This window comes from Phyllobates terribilis, unplaced genomic scaffold (assembly GCF_046119375.1).
Source record: "Phyllobates terribilis strain yellow unplaced genomic scaffold, ASM4611937v1 Scaffold_1__5_contigs__length_1240528914, whole genome shotgun sequence".
NCBI classification, from domain to species: domain Eukaryota; kingdom Metazoa; phylum Chordata; class Amphibia; order Anura; family Dendrobatidae; genus Phyllobates; species Phyllobates terribilis.
In genome coordinates, this window is record NW_027362761.1 from 598,399,793 (window position 1) to 598,420,527 (window position 20,735).

The following is a 20,735-nucleotide window of genomic DNA, read 5'->3' on the forward strand; positions in this document are numbered from 1 at the left end:
GATGGGGGCGCGTGATGGGGAAGCACATGACAGGATGGGGGAAGCACATGACAGGATGGGAGAAGCACATGACAGGATGGGAGAAGCACATGACAGGATGGGGGCAGCACATGACAGGATGGGGGCAGCACATGACAGGATGGGGGCAGCACATGACAGGATGGGGGCGCGTGATGCTGGCAGCACATGACAGGATGGGGGCGCGTGATGCTGGCAGCACATGACAGGATGGGGGCAGCACATGAGAGGATGGGGGAGAACATGACAGGATGGGGGCGCGGGATGAGGGCAGCACATGACAGGATGTGGGACCAGGGTGGTGGAGCATGGACCAGGATGGAGACCATATACCAATAAAAATGCTCGGGTGTAGTACGGGTTGAATAGTTTGTACATATACAGATATATTGTGCCTGTGTCCGCTGAGGCGACAGATTAGGTGCCGCAGACAGTTGAGGTGACAGATGGACAGGGGCTCGTCCTTTCCTATTTGAGCAGGGTTTATTTAGTAGGAAAGGATGAAGAAAAAAGAGCTGACATTTCCAAGAACATTAAAAATGTGGTGCATTTGTTTAAAAAGTTATATGCATGGCTCCATATTGCAACGCTGACTCCTTGCCGGTGAAACATTCTGTGCGTCCTAACTATCCTCCATCTCTCCTCATCAGAAAGATAGAAGGCTAGATAGATGAATAGAAGGATAAATGGAAAGATACATAGGAAGAAGGATAGGTAAATAGATGGATAGAATATATAGATAAACAGACTATAAACCCATAATGGGACTTGGTGGGGGGTTTACAATGTCTGACAGAATCCAGAGTGATAAAGTTGTAGAGGTCAGGACACAACCAAGTTGATATGGGGTGAGGGGAGACTGACCGTGGCAGTACTGAATAAGGCAATGCAGTGCTCTGCCTGTGCTCCCTGGCTGACACATGACAGTACACATTACGGACTGTCATGGCTGCACTGCAGAGGATCGCAGCATGTATTAGCATTACATAGATTTGCCGCTGCTTGCAGGGACTGGCCACGTCCCCCACCACGCCCCCTGATCTCAGACTGCATAGAAGCAGATAGTATCAGGGGGCTGGTAACTATTAGAAGCAGACCTCACCCCCTTATCTGTGACTTGACGTCCCATACGGGAGGGGGAGCACCAAGGAGCAGCCGGTCCACCATCACTCAGGATCGCAGGCAGTGAGAGGATGGGAAACAGCACTACAGATGCTATCTTTACGGCTTATGAAGGCATAGCCATTAGAATAATTTTTTTTTTCCCCGGTGTACCCCTTTAACGCTAGTCCGCATACTAAGAAGTGACTGGAACATCATGTACTTGCCAGGAGGCAATGAACTATAAATAAAGGTATAAGTAGGGTAACAAGGGTAAAGCGCTTTTCCTTTCAGTTACCATTAAATGTATCAAAGTGTGAGTGAAAATGGGTGTGGCCCCCAAATAGGCGTGTTTTAAAATTGGACGTGGTTTCCAAACACAAATAGGGAACCTGTTAAAAATTTGAATCTCATTCCTGGATACGTCATGGTGATTGTGCGGGCGCAGGAGCTGTGCCTGTATGAATGCCGCTATGAGCTCTGCTTAAGTGATAGCTTAACTCTGGCTGTTTAACCCTCTAAATGACATGATCCATAGCGATCGCAGCAATTGAAAGGTAAGGAAAGGGAGGGGGCTCCCTCTCCCATCCGATCGGCACCCCCACAACATGATCACCGGGGCCCAATGGTTGCCATGACAGCATAAGGTCAAATAGTGACCGCCGGGTCTGCCAGCTAGAATGGCCTGTTAGATCATGCCAGGACCATGAATGGTCTAAAAGGTGTTCTATCAGTGTCACACTGTCAGGTATAATGCATTGCAATGCTGGTGCATTATACCAGCGATCAGAGGAATAGAAGTTAGTACCATAGAGGTAAAAAAAGAAAGTTTTAAAAAGATTGTAAAAATATTTACAAAATAAAGAACAAAAACAATGAAAAAACACTATACCAATAAATACGTATATTTATGTAAAAACAAAAATAATCTAAAAAGTGCACATATTTGGTATCACCACGTCTGGAACAACCCGATCTATACAACTGTCACACTAGTTAAAAAAATAAAAAATAAAAACATGGCAAAAAACTATCCTTTTTTATCATATCACCAAAAAAAGTGGAATAAAATAAGACCAAAAAGACAAATGTAAATATAACTGGTATATCTGAAAACTTAATTTTGTCCCGCAAAAAAAAAACACCATACAGCTCCATTATCCGAAAAATAAAAAAAGCTACAGCTCTCTGAATACCGCGATGCAAAAACAATAAATTTTACTATAAAATTGCTATTGTGTAAAAGCGCCAAAACCTAAAAAAAAATGATATAAAAGTGGTATCGCTATGATGACCTGAAGAATAAAGCTGCCTTTACCATATGGTAAAAGTGTTAACAGCATAAAAAATAAATAAATAAATAAAACAAATCCTGAGTTGCTGGTCTTTGTTCATTTTGCCTCCCAAAAATCAGAATAGAAAGCGATCAAAAATTGTCATGTGCCCAAAAATTGTACCAATAACCACGTCAACTCGTCCCGCAAAAAACAAACCCTCACATGACTCTGTCGGCAGAAATATGGAAAAATTACAGCTATCAAAATCTGGCGATGGAAAAAAAATGCGTTTTTCAGTCTGTGATAGCAAAAAATAAAACAATAATAAAGTCGTCTAATCACTTATTTGGAACGGCGTAAAAATAAATAAAACCAATTCTTCACCTGCTGTTGATTTGTTCATGCTGCCTCTCAATTATCGCAGTAAGGCTCAGCTCACATTTATCCTGACCCTATTTGCTCTACTTTCTACCTAGTGTTTAGTCCACGTTTGGCATTTCTTAATTTACGGGTACATGTCTCCAGAAGCATGAGCTGGGCACAATGGACGGGTTTTACAATGGCAGATTTGCAATTCTCACTCAGCAACATCCACTGCTGGTTGTTTCTGGAAAACACCCATGGAGTCAAAATACACCTATAGATAATTTCACAAAGAAGTATAATTCCAAAATGGGGTCACTTGAGGGGGATTGGTGCTCTTCTAGCACGTAGTGTCTCTGTATATGGAGTCCGCAAACTATTCTAGGAAAATCTGCGCTCCAAGAGTCAAATAGCGCTCCGTCCCTCCTGAATCTTGCCGTGTGGCTAGGTAGTATTGTATAGCCACATCTATGGGGTATTTCCACATTCAGCAGAAATTGTGGGAAACATTTTGGTGCCATTTTTACCAATTTCCCATGTGAAAATGTAAAATCTGGGGCTAAAACAAAATTTTTGTGCTAAATGTAATTATTTTTTCTTCATTGCCCAATGGTATAACATTTTGTGACACACCCATGATGTCAATATGATCACTTCACCCTGTGAGGCAGAAAGGGGAATTTTATATACGAGGGTTTTTTCGTGTCCCCCAGGACGTGAATCGAGAGATACTGAACCCGCTGGAGAGCTTTGTAATTAAAGCCACAGCTGTGTGTTTGGAGAGATCTGTAGGAAGGTAGTGGGACAGATCTCTACCTCCAGTCCGGGTCTTGGGCATGGCCCATGGCCACGATTCACATTTGAACTATCAGGTAAGTGTTGGGTGGGTCAGTGTTGATTTGCAAGCAGCAGAACAGGAGGCTATGTATATGCCTATTTGTGAGACTAAACACAGACCAGAGCCAGAAAGAGTAAAGCCATTGCAGCACCCATGAGTATACGGTGGTACAGTCGCCCACAGCAACGGACTGATACCGACGCTCTGGGTGCGAATCGGATGATAGTCAAGTTCCAAGTAGAAATGAGTATAATCGGCGACGCCCACCTAGACACACCAGGTATATATACACCCAGACTAAAGGGAGGTAGTTCCTGGGTCCTAAACACAGCCTCCTATCTAGGCAGCTGTCTGCACTGCCAAACGTGGAGATCTCCTTCAAACCATTGCAGGGCGACTGTCTGTCACCTCTGACACCCCCTTGACGGTTTCAGAGCCTGATGGACATAGTGTTACAGCCCCATCAAAAGTATGCGTCGGCGTAACTAGATGATATCATCAATAGTAACAACTGCCGTACCTATTTGTCCCAGGTACAAGCGGTAGTGGATTTGCTCAGACCTGCGGACTTGACGGTGAACCCCAAAAAAATGTGCAGTAGGTCTCAAGGAAGGCCATTACTTCGGGTTATCAAACCCCAAATAAACAAAATTCAAGCCATTCAAAACTGTCCCCGGCCTCATACTACGAAACAGGAAGAGCATTCTATGGCATTATTGGGTATTACTGACAATTTATATCTAATTTTGCCGGGAGACTGGCACCTTTGGTTCATCTCCTAAAGGGAAGGAAATCGTTCATGGTTCGGTGGAACCCTCAGGCAGAGAAAGTATTCTAGTCCATGAAATTGGCTTTGTGCCCATCCTCACCAGCCCCAACTTTAGAAATAGTTTCATTGTTCAAATGGATGCCTCTGGAGTAGGCCTAGGAGTGGTTTTGTTGCAGGTGGTGCAATGAGAGGAATATCTAGTCACCTACAGTGCAGACCAAAAGTTTGGACACACCTTCTCATTTAAAGATTTTTCTGTATTTTCATGACTATGAAAATTGTACATTCACACTGAAGGCATCAAAACTATGAATTAACACATGTGGAATTATATACTTAACAAAAAAGTGTGAAACAACTGAAAATATGTCTTATATTCTAGGTTCTTCAAAGTAGCCACCTTTTGCTTTGATGACTGCTTTGCACAATCTTGGCATTCTCTTGATGAGCTTCAAGAGGTAGTCACCGGAAATGGTTTTCACTTCACAGGTATGCCCTGTCAGGTTTAATAAGTGGGATTTCTTGCCTTATAAATGGGGTTGGGACCATCAGTTGTGTTGTGCAGAAGTCAGGTGGATACACAGCTGATAGTCCTACTGAATAGACTGTTAGAATTTGTATTATGGCAAGAAAAAAGCAGCTAAGTAAAGAAAAACAAGTGGCCATCATTACTTTAAGAAATGAAGGTCCGTCAGTCCAAAAAATTGGGCAAACTTTGAAAGTGTCCCCAAGTGCAGTTGCAAAAACCATCAAGCGCTACAAAAACACTGGCTCACATGAGGACCGCCCCAGGAAAGGAAGACCAAGAGTCACCTCTACTTCTGAGGATAAGTTTATCCGAGACACCAGCCTCAGAAATCGCAGGTTAACAGCAGCTCAGATTAGAGACCAGGTCAATGCCACACAGAGTTCTAGCAGCAGACACATCTCTACAACAACTGTTAAGAGGAGACTTTGTGCAGCCGGCCTTCATGGTAAAATAGCTGCTAGGAAACCACTGCTAAGGACAGGCAACAAGCGGAAGAGACTTGTTTGGGATAAAGAACACAAGGAATGGACATTAGACCAGTGGAAATCTGTGCTTTGGTCTGATGAGTCCAAATTTGAGATCTTTGGTTTCAACCACCGTGTCGTTGTGCGACGCAGAAAAGGTGAACGGATGGACTCTACATGTCTGGTTCCCACTTTGAAGCATGGATGAGGAGGTGTGATGGTGTGGGGGTGCTTTGCTGGTGACAATGTTGGGGATTTATTCAAAAATTCATTGAAGGCATACTGAACCAGCATGGCTACCACAGCATCTTGCAGAGGCATGCTATTCCATCCGGTTTGCATTTAGTTGGACCATCATTTATTTTTCAACAGGACAATGACCCCAAACACACCTCCAGGCTGTGTAAGGGCTATTTGACCAAGTAGGAGAGTGATGGGGTGCTACGCCAGATGACTTGGCCTCCACAGTCACCAGACCTGAACCCAATCGAGATGGTTTGGGGTGAGCTGGACCGCAGAGTGATGGCAAAAGGGGCCAACAAGTGCTAAGCATCTCTGTGAACTCCTTCAAGATTGTTGGAAGACCATTTCCGGTGACTACCTCTTGAAGCTCATCAAGAGAATGCCAAGAGTGTGCAAAGCAGTCATCAAAGCAAAAGGTGGCTACTTTGAAGAACCTAGAATATAAGACATATTTTCAGTTGTTTCACACTTTTTTGTTAAGTATATAATTCCACATGTGTTAATTCATAGTTTTGATGCCTTCAGGGTGAATGTACAATTTTCATAGTCATGAAAATACAGAAAAATCTTTAAATGAGAAGGTGTGTCCAAACTTTTGGTGTGTATTGTATTTGAGTAAGAAATTTACCTCGGCAGAGAAAAACTATAGCGTAGTGGAGCAGGAGTTCTTGGCCATCTAGTGGGCCTTGGAGTCCCTATGCTATTACTTACTCTGGTGACCGTTTCACCTGGTAACGGAACATTCACCCCTGCACTGGATGAGAAATTAGTTTCACAGTGGAACATCGAGCTGGGAAGCCGCAAGGAAATGCGGATGCCCTGTTACGAGCACTCTGTATGGTAATAGGTATTCAGCCTCCCAAGTTTGAATGGGGGGGAGGGGTATGTCAGGCAGTGAGTGGAATCCATATTTGAGGGTTGCTATGTGTGACCCAGGATGTGCATTGAAAAATATTGAACCCACTGGAGAGCATGTTAATTACAGCCACAGCTGTGGTTACAACGCATAATGAAAGTGAGTGTGGACTTGGCCAAGCTATTTGACAAAGTCAGATTTAGGAAAGCCTGACATGGGCTTTTATTTTTGGAGAAGGTAGTGGGACAGATCTCTTCCTCCAGTCCGGGTCTTAGAAGTGGCGCGTCCACGATTCCGATTTAAACTTTCAGGTAAGGGCTGGGCGTGTCAGTGTTGGTTTGCAAGCAGCAGGCTCTGTATATACCTGTCTGTGTGAGTCCAAATACAGACCAGAGCCATAGAGAGCAAAGCCATTGCCACTCCCACAAGAACACGATGGTGCAGTTGCCCACAGACTGATATGGACGTTTGTCGGGATTTCTGCAGTTTTTTTTTTCAAGGATTCTTTAAATGTGACTTGGCATCCGCAAACTATTCCAGCCAAAAATGGCAGCTCTAAAATTCAAATGATGCTCCTTCCCTTCCAAGTCCTGCTGTGCATCCAAGCAGTAGTTTCTAACCACAATTTGGGGTACTGTTGTACTCTGGAGTAATTGAACAACAAATTGTGTGGTCCCAAATGAAAAGTTTGGGGCTACAATAACATTTTATTTACTCAGGTTAATCAGGTAAAAAAAAAAAAAAAAAAAAAGGGGGAATTGTTTTAAAAATATATATATGTATATATATATATTTATATAAAAATATAAATATTCCTGAATAGCAGCAAGACAGTATAAATATACCTGTTAGTGGTATAAGAAGAGAACAGTGCCAAACACATAAGGCACATTACATGCACCTAATACACCATAGCAACTGGACCAGGGTCACACATCAGGGCAAGGAGGCACAAAAACTACAAGGTGCATCACCGTGGTACTTCGAGCCAATGCCAACAGGCTCAGTCATAAATTGCATTTCCGTGGCAGAGAGGGTACCATAATAACACAAAAAATCATTAAAGCAATGCAACGATACCAAACCATAGCAAATGATCCTTGAGTCAACAATCAACATGTATAGTGTAAAAGGAATGTTCTCGCCCAAGGCATTGTGGATATGAACATGCTTCAGGTATCTCCTCTTGGTATGCTGGATGAGCCCAGACCGAGCAAAATGCCAATTTTTCTCCCCAAAATACTGTCATTGTTATCCTGGCATGTAGCTTATTAGACTCAGTCTCACGTCCAATCTTGTAATCTGTTGAACGTTGCCGAGCCTTAGGCCATTGGTAAGCTTCTAGTTGGCAAAGCAACTCATCGCCATCCCAGGATCATATTGCGGGGGAGACAATGGATTGACAGATGGGCCACTCTTTCTCTCTGTCAAACCTGTAATTAGGATTCACCCTCTTAATGTATCTTCAGTACTATTTCTGTCTCCTTGTAAGATTTCCTATTATGTCCTTAGGCGTGCTGTGGATATGATTATGGTGGCTGGAGTTTGACTACTCCTGGATGTAGGGCCACCTTTGTGACAAGTCAGTTTCATTTGTATATGGTGCTGAAATATTGACACTCAATTTTTAATTGTGTGGACACTTTTCTATACTAATTGCATGATAGGAAGCTTGCTACGAGAGTGAAATGTCACTGGTGGTACATTAAGTGGGTAAATCCTGATGCCAGGTTCCCTTTAAGGATTGTCAATTTGTCTGACATGTGCCAATGTCACCAGTTTATAAGTGTTATTCACTTTACCCGTCATTGTGTTAATGTTATGGCATGTAGTTGTCTTCCTTATTACCGGTACTTTCACTGACGAGAGTCTTCATTGTGAGATCCATAAAATACATTTAGAAATCCTTTAAGTGTTCACATCCAATCTATCTTTCATCCTTATAGGAAATCCTTGTGATAATAACGGTTTATCACGAAGTTGTAGAAAAGAAGATATCTGGGAGCACTCTAATAGAGAAAGCCTCATCACCCTTCCTGCTCCTCCTGGACTTCACAGCACTTCACCTTCTTATAATCCTCCTAATCACGAGGAACCCTCTCCTGAGCAATCTCACATTGTTACCACAATTCCAGGAGACAAGGTGGATAAAAGATTTCTGATGTCAGAAAAGCAACTTACTAAAAGCTCAGATTTTTTAACACAAAAAAAGTACAAAGGAGAAAAGCCATACTCCTGTTCAGAATGTGGGAAATGCTTTACAAATAAATCAAAATTTGTTATACATGAGAGAATTCACACAGGAGAAAAGCCATTTTCATGCTCGCACTGTGAGAAATGCTTTACAGCTAAAGCAAGTCTTGTGAAACATGAGAGTAATCACACAGGAGAGAAGCAGTATTCATGTTCAGTATGTGGGAAATCTTTTAAATATAGATCAAGTTTTGATACACATTATAGAATTCACACTGGAGAGAAGCCTTATTCATGTTCAGTGTGTGGGAAATGTTTTACGCAAAAATCAAATTTTGTTTTACATAAGAGAATTCACACAGGAGAAAAGCCATATTCATGTTCAGAATGTGGGAAGTCCTACACAAATAAAGGGAGTCTTATTATACATCAGAGAATTCATACAGGAGAGACACCGTATTCATGTTCAGAATGTGGGAAATGTTTTGAAAGGAAATCACATCTTGATACACACGAAAGAAATCACATAGGGGAGAAACCGTATTTATGTTTAGAATGTGGAAAGTGCTTTGCAGGAAAATGTAATCTTGTTAAACATCAGAAAGTTCACACAGGAGAAAAGCCGTGTTCATGTTCAGAATGTGGGAAGTCCTTCAGAGATAAAGGGAATCTTATTAGACATCTGAGAATTCACACAGGAGAGAAGCCATATTCATGTTCAGAATGTGGGAAATATTTTAGAAATAAATCACAACTGGTTAAACATCATAAAGTTCACACCGGGGAGAAACCATTTTCACGTTTACTCTGTGGGAAAGGCTTTACAGAAAATTTAAGTCTTGTGAGACACGAGAAAAGTCATACAGCAGAGAAGCCGTATTCATGTCCAGAATGTGGGAAATCTTAAATATAGATCAAAGTTTACTGTACATGAGAAAACTCACACTGGAGAGAAGCCGTATTCATGTTCACTGTGTGGGAAATGTTTTACACAAAAAACACATTTAGTTTCACATGAGAAAATTCACATGGGAGAAAAAACATTTTCATGTTCAATATGTAGAAAGTCCTTCATTGAGAAAAGGGGTCTTATTCGACATCAGGAGAGACTCCATATTCATGTTCATAATGTGTGAAATCTTTTATATATAAATCAAGTCTTATTACACATGAGAGAAGTCACAGGAGCGAAGCCGTATTCATGTTCACGATCTAAGAAATCTTTTATAAATACATCAAATCATCTTATACAGTACAGACCAAAAGTTTGGACACACCTTCTCATTTAAAGATTTTTCTGTATTTTCATGACTATGAAAATTGTACATTCACACTGAAGGCATCAAAACTATGAATTAACACATGTGGAATTATATACTTAACAAAAAAGTGTGAAACAACTGAAAATATGTCTTATATTCTAGGTTCTTCAAAGTAGCCACCTTTTGCTTTGATGACTGCTTTGCACACTCTTGGCATTCTCTTGATGAGCTTCAAGAGGTAGTCACCGGAAATGGTCTTCCAACAATCTTGAAGGAGTTCCCAGAGATGCTTAGCACTTGTTGGCCCTTTTGCCTTCACTCTGCGGTCCAGCTTACCCCAAACCATCTCGATTGAGTTCAGGTCTGGTGACTGTGGAGGCCAGGTCATCTGGCGTAGCCCCGCATCACTCTCCTTCTTGGTCAAATAGCCCTTACACAGCCTGGAGGTGTGTTTGGGGTCATTGTCCTGTTGAAAAATAAATGATGGTCCAACTGAACGCAAACCGGATAGAATAGCATGCCTCTGCAAGATGCTGTGGTAGCCATGCTGGTTCAGTATGCCTTCAATTTTGAATAAATCCCCAACAGTGTCACCAGCAAAGCACCCCCACACCATCACACCTCCTCCTCCATGCTTCACGGTGGGAACCAGGCATGTAGAGCCCATCCGATCACCTTTTCTGCGTCACACAAAGACACGGTGGTTGGAACCAAAGATCTCAAATTTGGACTCATTAGACCAAAGCACAGATATCCACTGTTCTAATGTCCATTCCTTGTGTTCTTTAGCCCAAACAAGTCTCTTCCGCTTGTTGCCTGTCCTTAGCAGTGGTTTCCTAGCAGCTATTTTACCATGAAGGCCTGCTGCACAAAGTCTCCTCTTAACAGTTGTTGTAGAGATGTGTCTGCTGCTAGAACTCTGTGTGGCATTGACCTGGTCTCTAATCTGAGCTGCTGTTAACCTGCGATTTCTGAGGCTGGTGACTCGGATAAACTTATCCTGAGAAGCAGAGGTGACTCTTGGTCTTCCTTTCCTGGGGCGGTCCTCATGTGAGCTAGTTTCTTTGTAGTGCTTGATGGTTTTTGCAACTGCACTTGGGGACACTTTCAAAGTTTGCCCAATTTTTTGGACTATCAGCTGTGTATCCACCAGACTTCTGCACAACACAACTGATGGTCCCAACCCCATTTATAAGGTAAGAAATCCCACTTATTAAACCTGACAGGGCACACCTGTGAAGTGAAAACCATTTCCGGTGACTACCTCTTGAAGCTCATCATGAGAATGCCAAGATTGTGCAAAGCAGTCATCAAAGCAAAAGGTGGCTACTTTGAAGAACCTAGAATATAAGACATATTTCCAGTTGTTTCACACTTTTTTGTTAAGTATATAATTCCACATGTGGTAATTCATAGTTTTGATGCCTTCAGTGTGAATGTACAATGTTCATAGTCATGAAAATACAGAAAAATCTTTAAATGAGAAGGTGTGTCCAAACTTTTGGTCTGTACTACTGTACATGAGAGGAGTCATACAGCAAAGAAATAGTAATTATGTTTATTGTGTTTATAAATTTTAATAAACAGTGCTCAGCATAAATGAGGACATCGCCCTATTTATATCTCACTGAACATAAAATTAATTTCCAAAATGTTGCCAATACTGAGTTTCATAGAACTTTTTTTAATCAACAACATGAAAGTAAGGTTAATAATATAACTTTCATTACAAAATCTTTAGTTTTACTCAAATTAGTTGATGCAAAAATGAGTACACCCCACATCAAAAACTAACTACTACATCTATGATTTTGCACGGCCTCCATGGTTTTTCAAGACAGCACCAAGTTTTCTAGGCATAGAATGATCAAGTTGGCAACATAATACTACATCTATCTTTTTTCTGTCTTTCGATAATGAGCTCTTGGAGCCTGGATGCTGGATGGAGTGATGACAACTTGTCTCTACAGAATCCCCCATAGGTGTTTGGTTGGGTTCAGATCAGGAGACACTTGGCCACTGAATCACTGTCACCCTGTTCTTCAGAAATGCAACAGTGGCCTTAGATGTGTGTTTTGGATCATTGTCATGTTGGAGAAGTGGAGGTCTATCAAGGGCACGGAGTGATGGCAGCATTTTTTCTTTCGCTATAGAGCAAAACATCTGTGAATTCATGATACCATCAATGACCTGTAGCTCCCCGACACCAGATCCATGGGAAGTGCTTGGAGGGAAAATCACAGTTGGGAAGGAATGGACGGGACTTAGAAAGTTACTGATAATCCAGCATTTGTTTTCCAGTGTGAATAAAAAACAAAAACTTTTATTGAAAAATCGAAATTAAAATCATAGAAACATTAAAAAAACAGATGGGAGCAAAACATCTCTGCGTTTCTACCTGGTATTTGTGTTCAGTTCTTCTTCATGACATAATAAATCACCAGTAACCGGCTTCTTATACACATCATAGGGTCTAATGCAGAGCGGAGACCCCCAGCCCCAAATGGTCATGTGCAAGTATGTCTACATTACCCCTATGGATGATCATATGTCCACAACAAAAAGCATCCGTGCAATAGAAGAATGAAGTGTCTGCATCTATAATGTGTATATTATGTATAATTACTATAAAAGAGGAAAAAACACAATTCAGTAAATGGATACAAGGTCTGAATGAAGCTTCATATCACTGGGGAATCTGGGGTCCAATTCCAGAATCCACAAGGCTTCTCTGGGGTGTACTTTTTATACCAATCTCCCCCTTAGCTGGTCTGGTGACATATTCAATACCCACAACTGTAAAGTGATTAATCCCTATTGTGTTGTATGAGATGTTGTGATGCTGCAGATGTATTACGTGTTGTGGGGCCAAGAACGTCCCTAACGTGTCCCCCAATGCGGTGACGTAAGGGTCTGACCGTGCCCCCCACATATTGCAGCAGACAAGCTTCACATTGTATGGTGTCAATGACGTGTGGAGCTACAACTAATGAGATGTCGGATATTATAGGGTTTATTATGGTTAGTAGATGCAGACATTTTTGCTTTGTGCACAGACTTGCACAAACCACATTTATTTCTCCCACATTCAATGAAACCTTTGGTGTTTGTCATCCACGTGTCAGTTGTCTTTCTTGTTGCTGGATCCTTGTCAGTGTATAACATAGGTAAATGTTTTCTGGTAATATTCACTATATTATAGGAATCTTCTCTGCAGCCAGTATTGAATGTATCTCTAGACTGATGGATGTTTCCTTCTTTGTGAGTTTTCGGTAATGTATGAAATATTGGACATTGTGGGTGATTTTCCTTTAGTCTTTCTATTTGTTTGGCATTAAGTACAGCCGATACCAAACCCTCCTCCAAAAGACAATGTAAGGGGGTATTGTATGAATTAGTAGGATCTCCATCTAGAGTGCGGCATATATTAGTATCGTCACCCATGTTCATAACCTCCGGCTCATACAACCCACTATCCAGAGCTGTGATCGAGCCCCCTTTATCTGCAGCTCTAATGACTTTATTAGGGCTGTGCTCAGGGCCGTATCTGGCATTCATGCTGCCCTATGTACTTTAAGTGATCACGCCCCCTACTGGTAATTCATACTAGAAGTGCTCACACCCTTTAGGCCCCCTTCACACGTACCGGAGACACACACGTACACCCATTATAAGCTATAGGCTGCGCACATGGTCACACGGACCGGACATGTCCGTTTTTTGCCTGCAGCTCGGACGTCAGTACGTCCTGTACACAGATGACATAAAGTGAGACATCCGCACACACGTCTGTGTGACACGTGCCGGAAGAGAGTGCAGAATAGAAATGACAGATATTTAGGTGTTAGATGTACAAAGATCGAGATAGATGATAGATATCCGTCAGATATATAATTAGTGCCCTGTGTGTGGAGTTTACTGTACTTGTATTTAGCTAATAAAAAAAAAAAAAAACGACGTGGAGTCCCCCTTATTTTTAATAACCAGCAAAGGTAAAGCAGACAGCTTTGTGCGGATGTTATTCATTAGATGCACCATTTCTGACTCTTCACACGGCTCTTCCCGATTGCCCTGGTGCGGTGGCGATCGGGGTAATGGTGGTTGGGGTTGATGGCAGCTGTGATTTGTCAAAAATCACAGCTGTCTTCAAGCCCTGGGGTTAGTAGTGGAGAGGCATCGATCAGACGCCCCCATTACTAACCCGGCAATAAAAGAAAAATCACAGAAAAAATACTGTGAGTAAAGTCTCCCCGCACTATCCCTCACTCACCAATTTATTGAAAAAAAAAATCCACTGCAGGTCCGCCGTATCCCACCGAATCCAATGTAGTCCAGAAATGGAAACCTGAAAAATATAAAAGAGAGAAATAAAAACGAGAGACAGTCCCTCGTTCACTAATTTATTACCAAACATTTTCCCACAAAGCTCCGATGTCCACGTTCCCTGAAACTGGCTCCGGCGTCTGTGAATAGACGTAAAGTGACCGCTATCCACAGGTGCCAGGTACAGACTACAACTCTCATCAGAGCTGGCGGTTCTCGCTGAGCGCAGTGTGAGCCAGTGACTCTTTAAGATGCATCTACACCGGCCAATAATCGGATACTGATCGGCCGATCTAATCATTCTGACAGTCACCCGATGTACGAGCAAAACATTAGTTCGTCATTAAATCATTTTTAAACTTAAATATCACTGTTGAGGCAGCAGGGTGGCTCAGTGGTTAGCACTGTACGGTGGCTCAGTGGTTAGCACTGCAGCTTTGCAGCGCTGGGGTCCTGGGTTCTAATCCCACGAAAGACAACATCTGCAAGGAGTTTGTATGTTCTCCCCGTGTTTGCGTGGGTTTCCCCCGGGTTCCTCCCACACTCCAAAGACATAGGGAATCTAGATTGTGAGCCCCAATGGGGACAGTGCCCATAATGTCTGCAAATTGTCTGAATTGTAAAGCGCTGTGGAATATGTTGCGCTATATAAATAAAAAGATTATTATTATTACTGTTCTGGGCAGCAGATCATCCTGTGTAAACGTGCTGCCGAGGACAGTGCTATTCTCTGCGCACAGAACCATCATATTAAGGTTCACAGGCGATTAAACGACTGCCGATCGGCTCCATATAACCAGTCGGGGGCATATAAGCTCTTCTTCTTCTAGCTTATTTTCAGTCTTTGTGGCATGCTACATGTGGATCCCATTGATCAGATGGTGCCCCCCTCCGCCTGTGCATACTAGACATTATAATGACAGTTATTTTTACGGGCAGTGTGTCGGCATGTGCTGAAGACCGAAGAAAAGGGACGTATGTGGAGACGAGCTGCGGATGTGAACACTTACCCTGGAATCAGGGGCAGATGAAGAAGAAAAGGATGTGAGCAACCAGAGAAGACGTCTCCTATAAGGTACCGGGATCTAAGGCTGCATTTACACTGGTCCCGGTTGGCAAACTCTTAAGGTGGATGAGCGGTAAGTAGATATCCTGGATTGCCCCCCATCACCCATCTGGATAGGTCGGGCATATAAGGCTGAGAGTCATGCTCAATAGCCCGAATCTTGGTTACCGCTCAGTATGAGGTCAACAGCGGTCATGATCATGCCCCAGAACTGACCACAATACATAAGAGCTGGGCAGGCTGTCACCCCTGATGGAAGGGGTGATGGTGGGGGGCAATCCAGGATATTTAGTTACCGCTCCTCCAACTTCAGAGTTTACCAACCGGGATTTTATTTGCTCAAATAATCTTGTTGACAGTCACCTCGTTCATTATATCAGGTAGCAGAACTCTTTCTTTCTTTTTTTTTTCGTGTGGCCCATCGAGCCAGGGGTTTCTTCAGTATATGTGTGTGGGGGAGGTTACCCCTCGTGCACATATCTTTAGACTACTGCGGTTCAACACTTGGTACAGAACATATGGACTTGATGTACTGGACCCGACCCTGACTTGGACTCTTTGACTGGACCTGACTTTGACTTGGTTCACATTCAACTTCTTTTTTTTCTCTTACCTGTTACCTTCGCTCTGTCCTTTGTAACATGCATGTTGGTCTATTGGATGGTGTGATATCTCTGCCCCTATTCAGACTCAGAGTACTTACCTGTGGCCTCGTCTAGTATATTTACTATAGCACACCTCGCTGTGCACTCTTAGGGATTTCTAATATGATTGTGATCTATATATACTGTTTTTCTGAGTTGCTGGCCATCAAAGAGGAATCTGTAGTGACCGTCTTTGTGCAGCATTGGGGGATTTTCTTGATAGTGATTACGTGGCCACCGTTCTGTGACTAGCAGCACACACAACATGAGTACATCAGAGGCTATAAACCTGTGTTGCCATGATGATGGAAGCCTCGCGTCCACCATACGGACCTGTGGCCTGCACACATGCGCAGAATCTGTACTGACAAACACAAGTCAAACACTTCCGGCATAAAGGTTGCGCTTCCGGCCTCCGCTGCACATCGCTCCGGACCGCTCCCTCCCAGGCCCCTGATGAAGCCACTTATGTGGCGACACGCGTAGGCGAGATTGTTTGCACATCCACTTGTGATTTTTCTTCTCCTTACTTGATTATGTCTTTATGATTTTATGGGGCACTTTGGTCAGTGCTGCTGCCTGCTCCAGCTGAGACCGTCTTTCATGGGCTGACCAGGTATTCTGAACAGGGTTCTGGTTTACAATATACGCCTGAATCTGGTGGTCTCTGCTGGGTATGTATGGCTGAACAGGCCTTGTTGTGCACAGACGTGCAGCTACGTTTGCATTAGTTCTGCAGGTCTGTGCTCATCCATCTGGCACTGCGTTACCTTTGTTGCCCCATAACTACAGCAGTTATTGGTTTCTTTATTTATTGTGGGGAGTTTAGTATCATAACGATCTTTGATCATCAGAAACAGCATATGTATATTCTATCTGTATCATTCACGTAGATTTTGCCTGGATAGTCTGATGTTGGATGGGCTACCAACCAGTGTGGTGTTTATTGGGTTTTTACTTGTGGTTTTAACAATTTTTGGTTTTGCTCTGTGACATGCACTTAATAAAATGTATACATTTTTTCATATATCTTTTGCATATGGTGATCACTGCATATTAGCATTTCATTATAATGTCGCCTGCATAAAAATAGCTGCCCTAAATGAGCCTGTGCTGAATAAATAACAGCGCCTCCCTGTGCTCCATACACAACAAATGACATCCACACTGTCCCTCTTATGATACATGACCTCCTCTCCTATAAAATATTGCCTGCACACCGTCCTCCCTTATATACTATATCCACCACACCGTCCCTCCCCCATAAACTATGGCCCCCACACCGTCATCCTTTATATACTATATCCACCACACCATCCCTCCCCCATAAACTATGGCCCCCACACCGTCATCCTTTATATACTAGATCCACAACACCGTCCCTCCCCCATAAACTATGGCCCCCACACCGTCATCCTTTATATACTAGATCCACCACACCGTCCCTCCCCCATAAACTATGGCCCCCACACCGTCATCCTTTATATACTAGATCCACCACACCGTCCCTCCCCCATAAACTATGGCCCCCACACCATCATCCTTTATATACTAGATCCACCACACCGTCCCTCCCCCATAAACTATGGCCCCCATACCGTCATCCTTTATATACTATATCCACCACACCGTCCCTCCCCCATAAACTATGGCCCCCACACCATCATCCTTTATATACTAGATCCACCACACCGTCCCTCCCCCATAAACTATGGCCCCCACACCGTCATCCTTTATATACTATATCCACCACACCGTCCCTCCCCCATAAACTATGGCCCCCACACCGTCATCCTTTATATACTAGATCCACCACACCGTCCCTCCCCCATAAACTATGGTCCCCACACCGTCATCCTTTATATACTAGATCCACCACACCGTCCCTCCCCCATAAACTATGGCCCCCACACCGTCATCCTTTATATACTAGATCCACCACACCGTCCCTCCCCCATACCGTCATCCTTTATATACTATATCCACCACACCGTCCCTCCCCCATAAACTATGGCCCCCACACCGTCATCCTTTATATACTAGATCCACCACACCGTCCCTCCCCCATAAACTATGGCCCCCACACCATCATCCTTTATATACTAGATCCACCACACCGTCCCTCCCCCATAAACTATGGCCCCCATACCGTCATCCTTTATATACTATATCCACCACACCGTCCCTCCCCCATAAACTATGGCCCCCATACCGTCATCCTTTATATACTATATCCACCACACCGTCCCTCCCCCATAAACTATGGCCCCCACACCATCATCCTTTATATACTATATCCACCACACCGTCCCTCCCCCATAAACTATGGCCCCCACACCGTCATCCTTTATATACTAGATCCACCACACCGTCCCTCCCCCATAAACTATGGCCCCCACACCATCATCCTTTATATACTAGATCCACCACACCGTCCCTCCCCCATAAACTATGGCCCCCATACCGTCATCCTTTATATACTATATCCACCACACCGTCCCTCCCCCATAAACTATGGCCCCCACACCATCATCCTTTATATACTATATCCACCACACCGTCCCTCCCCCATAAACTATGGCCCCCACACCGTCATCCTTTATATACTATATCCACCACACCGTCCCTCCCTCTGCTCTAGATGCAGACAATATGGCGCCGTGCTAGTGGCAGCCCATTGCAGCAGCTCCCCTGTTTGTTCTAGTTACAGTTTGTTAAGTTTCCTTTGGAACTTTTTTCTTTTTTTCTGAACCTTTCATTCTGAGCTTTGGATCCCCTGGAATTGTTCTATTCTGGGGATTGCACTGTACCTGTGTGCTGGACGGTGGTGGGATGGAGGAAACCAAACACCCTGGGGAGGATGGAGGAGAGGACGAACAAAGCAAGGTGGAGTGAACCAAGGGGTCGGGAGAGAGCCAGGGTACCGCGAGAAGGTGGCACAGTGAGACTGAATACCAAGAGCTACCTGCACCTGGGAAAGCACGGCATGGAAGAACATGGCAGCACGGATGCTGTATCCAAGGTGAACCCCAGGAGCAACACCTTAAGGTAACACTGGTGGACATGGAGGACATAGTGCATTGGTACGATGGAGGATGGATATCTTTCATTGGCTATGGCACCCAAACATTGACAACTGCCTACGGATACACTGCAAAAACGCTATACCCTAATCTACCACTACTACTTACAAGACCCTCACAGCCACTGCCATTTCAGGGAATGCACTCTGGTCTATCCCAGTTAATGTTACCCTTGGATGCATGTTGAAACACACAACTTTCTACAGATATACAGTTGTGATCAAAATTTTACATACCCGGGCAGAATTTTTCCTTTCTTCGCCTTGTTTTAGAGAATATGAATGATAACAAAAAAACTTTTTCTCCACTCATGGTTATTGGTTGGGTGAAGCCATTTATTGTCAAACTACTGTGTTTTCTCTTTTTAAATCTTAATGACAACCAAAAACATCCAAATGACCCTGATCAAAAGTTCACATACCCTGGTGATTTTGGCCTGATAACATGCACAGAATTTGACACACAAGGTTTGAATATCTACTAAAAGTAACATCCTCACCTGTGACCTGTTTGCTTGTAATCAGTGTGTGTGCATAAAAGCTGAGTGAGTTTCTGGGATCCAGACAGACTCTTGCATCTTTCTTCCAGCCACTGATGTTTCTGGATTTTGAGTCATGGGGAAAGAAAAAGCATTGTCAACCAATCTACAGGAAAAGGTAGTTCAACTGTATGAAACAGAAAACGGATACAAAAAGATATCCAAGGAATTGATAATGCCAGTCAGCAGCGTTCAAACTGTGATTAACAAATGGAAAATCAGGGGCTCTGTAAAAACCAAACCACAGTCAGGTAGACCAACATAAGTTTCAACCAGAACTGCCAGGAAAATTGTTCGGGATGCAAAGAAAAACCCACAAATAACATCAGCTGAAATTCAGGATTCTCTGAAAACTAGCACTGTGACTGTTTCAAGATGCACAATAAGGAAGCACTTGAAGAAAAATGGGCTGCATGGTCGAGTCACCAGAAGAAAGCCATTACTGCGCAAATGCCACAAAGCATCTCGCCTACAATACGCCAAACAGCACAGAGACAAGTCTGAAAACTCCTGGAACAAGGTAATTTGGAGTGATGAGACCAAAATTGAACTTTTTGGCCACAACCATAAACGTTACATTTGGAGAGAGGTCAACAAGGCCTATGATGAAAGGAACATCATTCCTACTGTAAAGCACGGAGGTGGATCGCTGATGTTTTGGGGATGTGTGATCTACAAAGGCACAGGAAACTTGGTAAAAGTTGAAGGAAAGATGAATGCAGCACGTTATCAGCAAATACTGGAGGCAAATTTGCACTCATCAGCCAGGAAGCTGCGCATGGGACGTACTTGGACGTTCCAACATGACAATGATCCAAAACACAGTAGTTTGACAATAAATGGCTTCACCCTACCAATAACCATGAGTGGAGAAAAAGTTTTTTGTTATCATTCATATTCTCTGAAACAAGGCCAAGAAAGGAAAAATTCTGCTGGGGTATGTAAATTTTTAGCATAACTGTATGTTCCAAATGCCACTGATGAAAAGATTTTAGTACGATCTTGGATCAAGCTGGCGGTCTGCAGCGAGGCCGGGAGTCCGGTTAAAAATTGCACCCACCGAGCATGTTTGCACATTTCCCCCATGGAATCTGATAACAAATTTCACACCCAGACAATGGTCCACAGTACCCCCACAGGCAGGGTTGCAGAGTACAAACAGTGGCTT

The 20,735-nt window shown here is 43.3% G+C and overlaps 1 protein-coding gene across 2 annotated transcripts in view; it reads left to right on the forward strand.

Moving 5' to 3' along the window:
* LOC141272146 (uncharacterized) overlaps positions 1–9,562 on the forward strand; it is a 48,740-nt gene extending 39,178 nt beyond the window's left edge. For both annotated transcript variants that reach the window (XM_073682514.1, XM_073682523.1), the window contains one exon: positions 8,405–9,562. In XM_073682514.1, the coding sequence (XP_073538615.1) occupies positions 8,405–9,558 (1,154 nt within the window). In that variant the 3' untranslated portion in view covers positions 9,559–9,562. The remainder of the gene's footprint in view (positions 1–8,404) is intronic.
* The last annotated feature ends 11,173 nt before the right edge of the window (positions 9,563–20,735 follow it).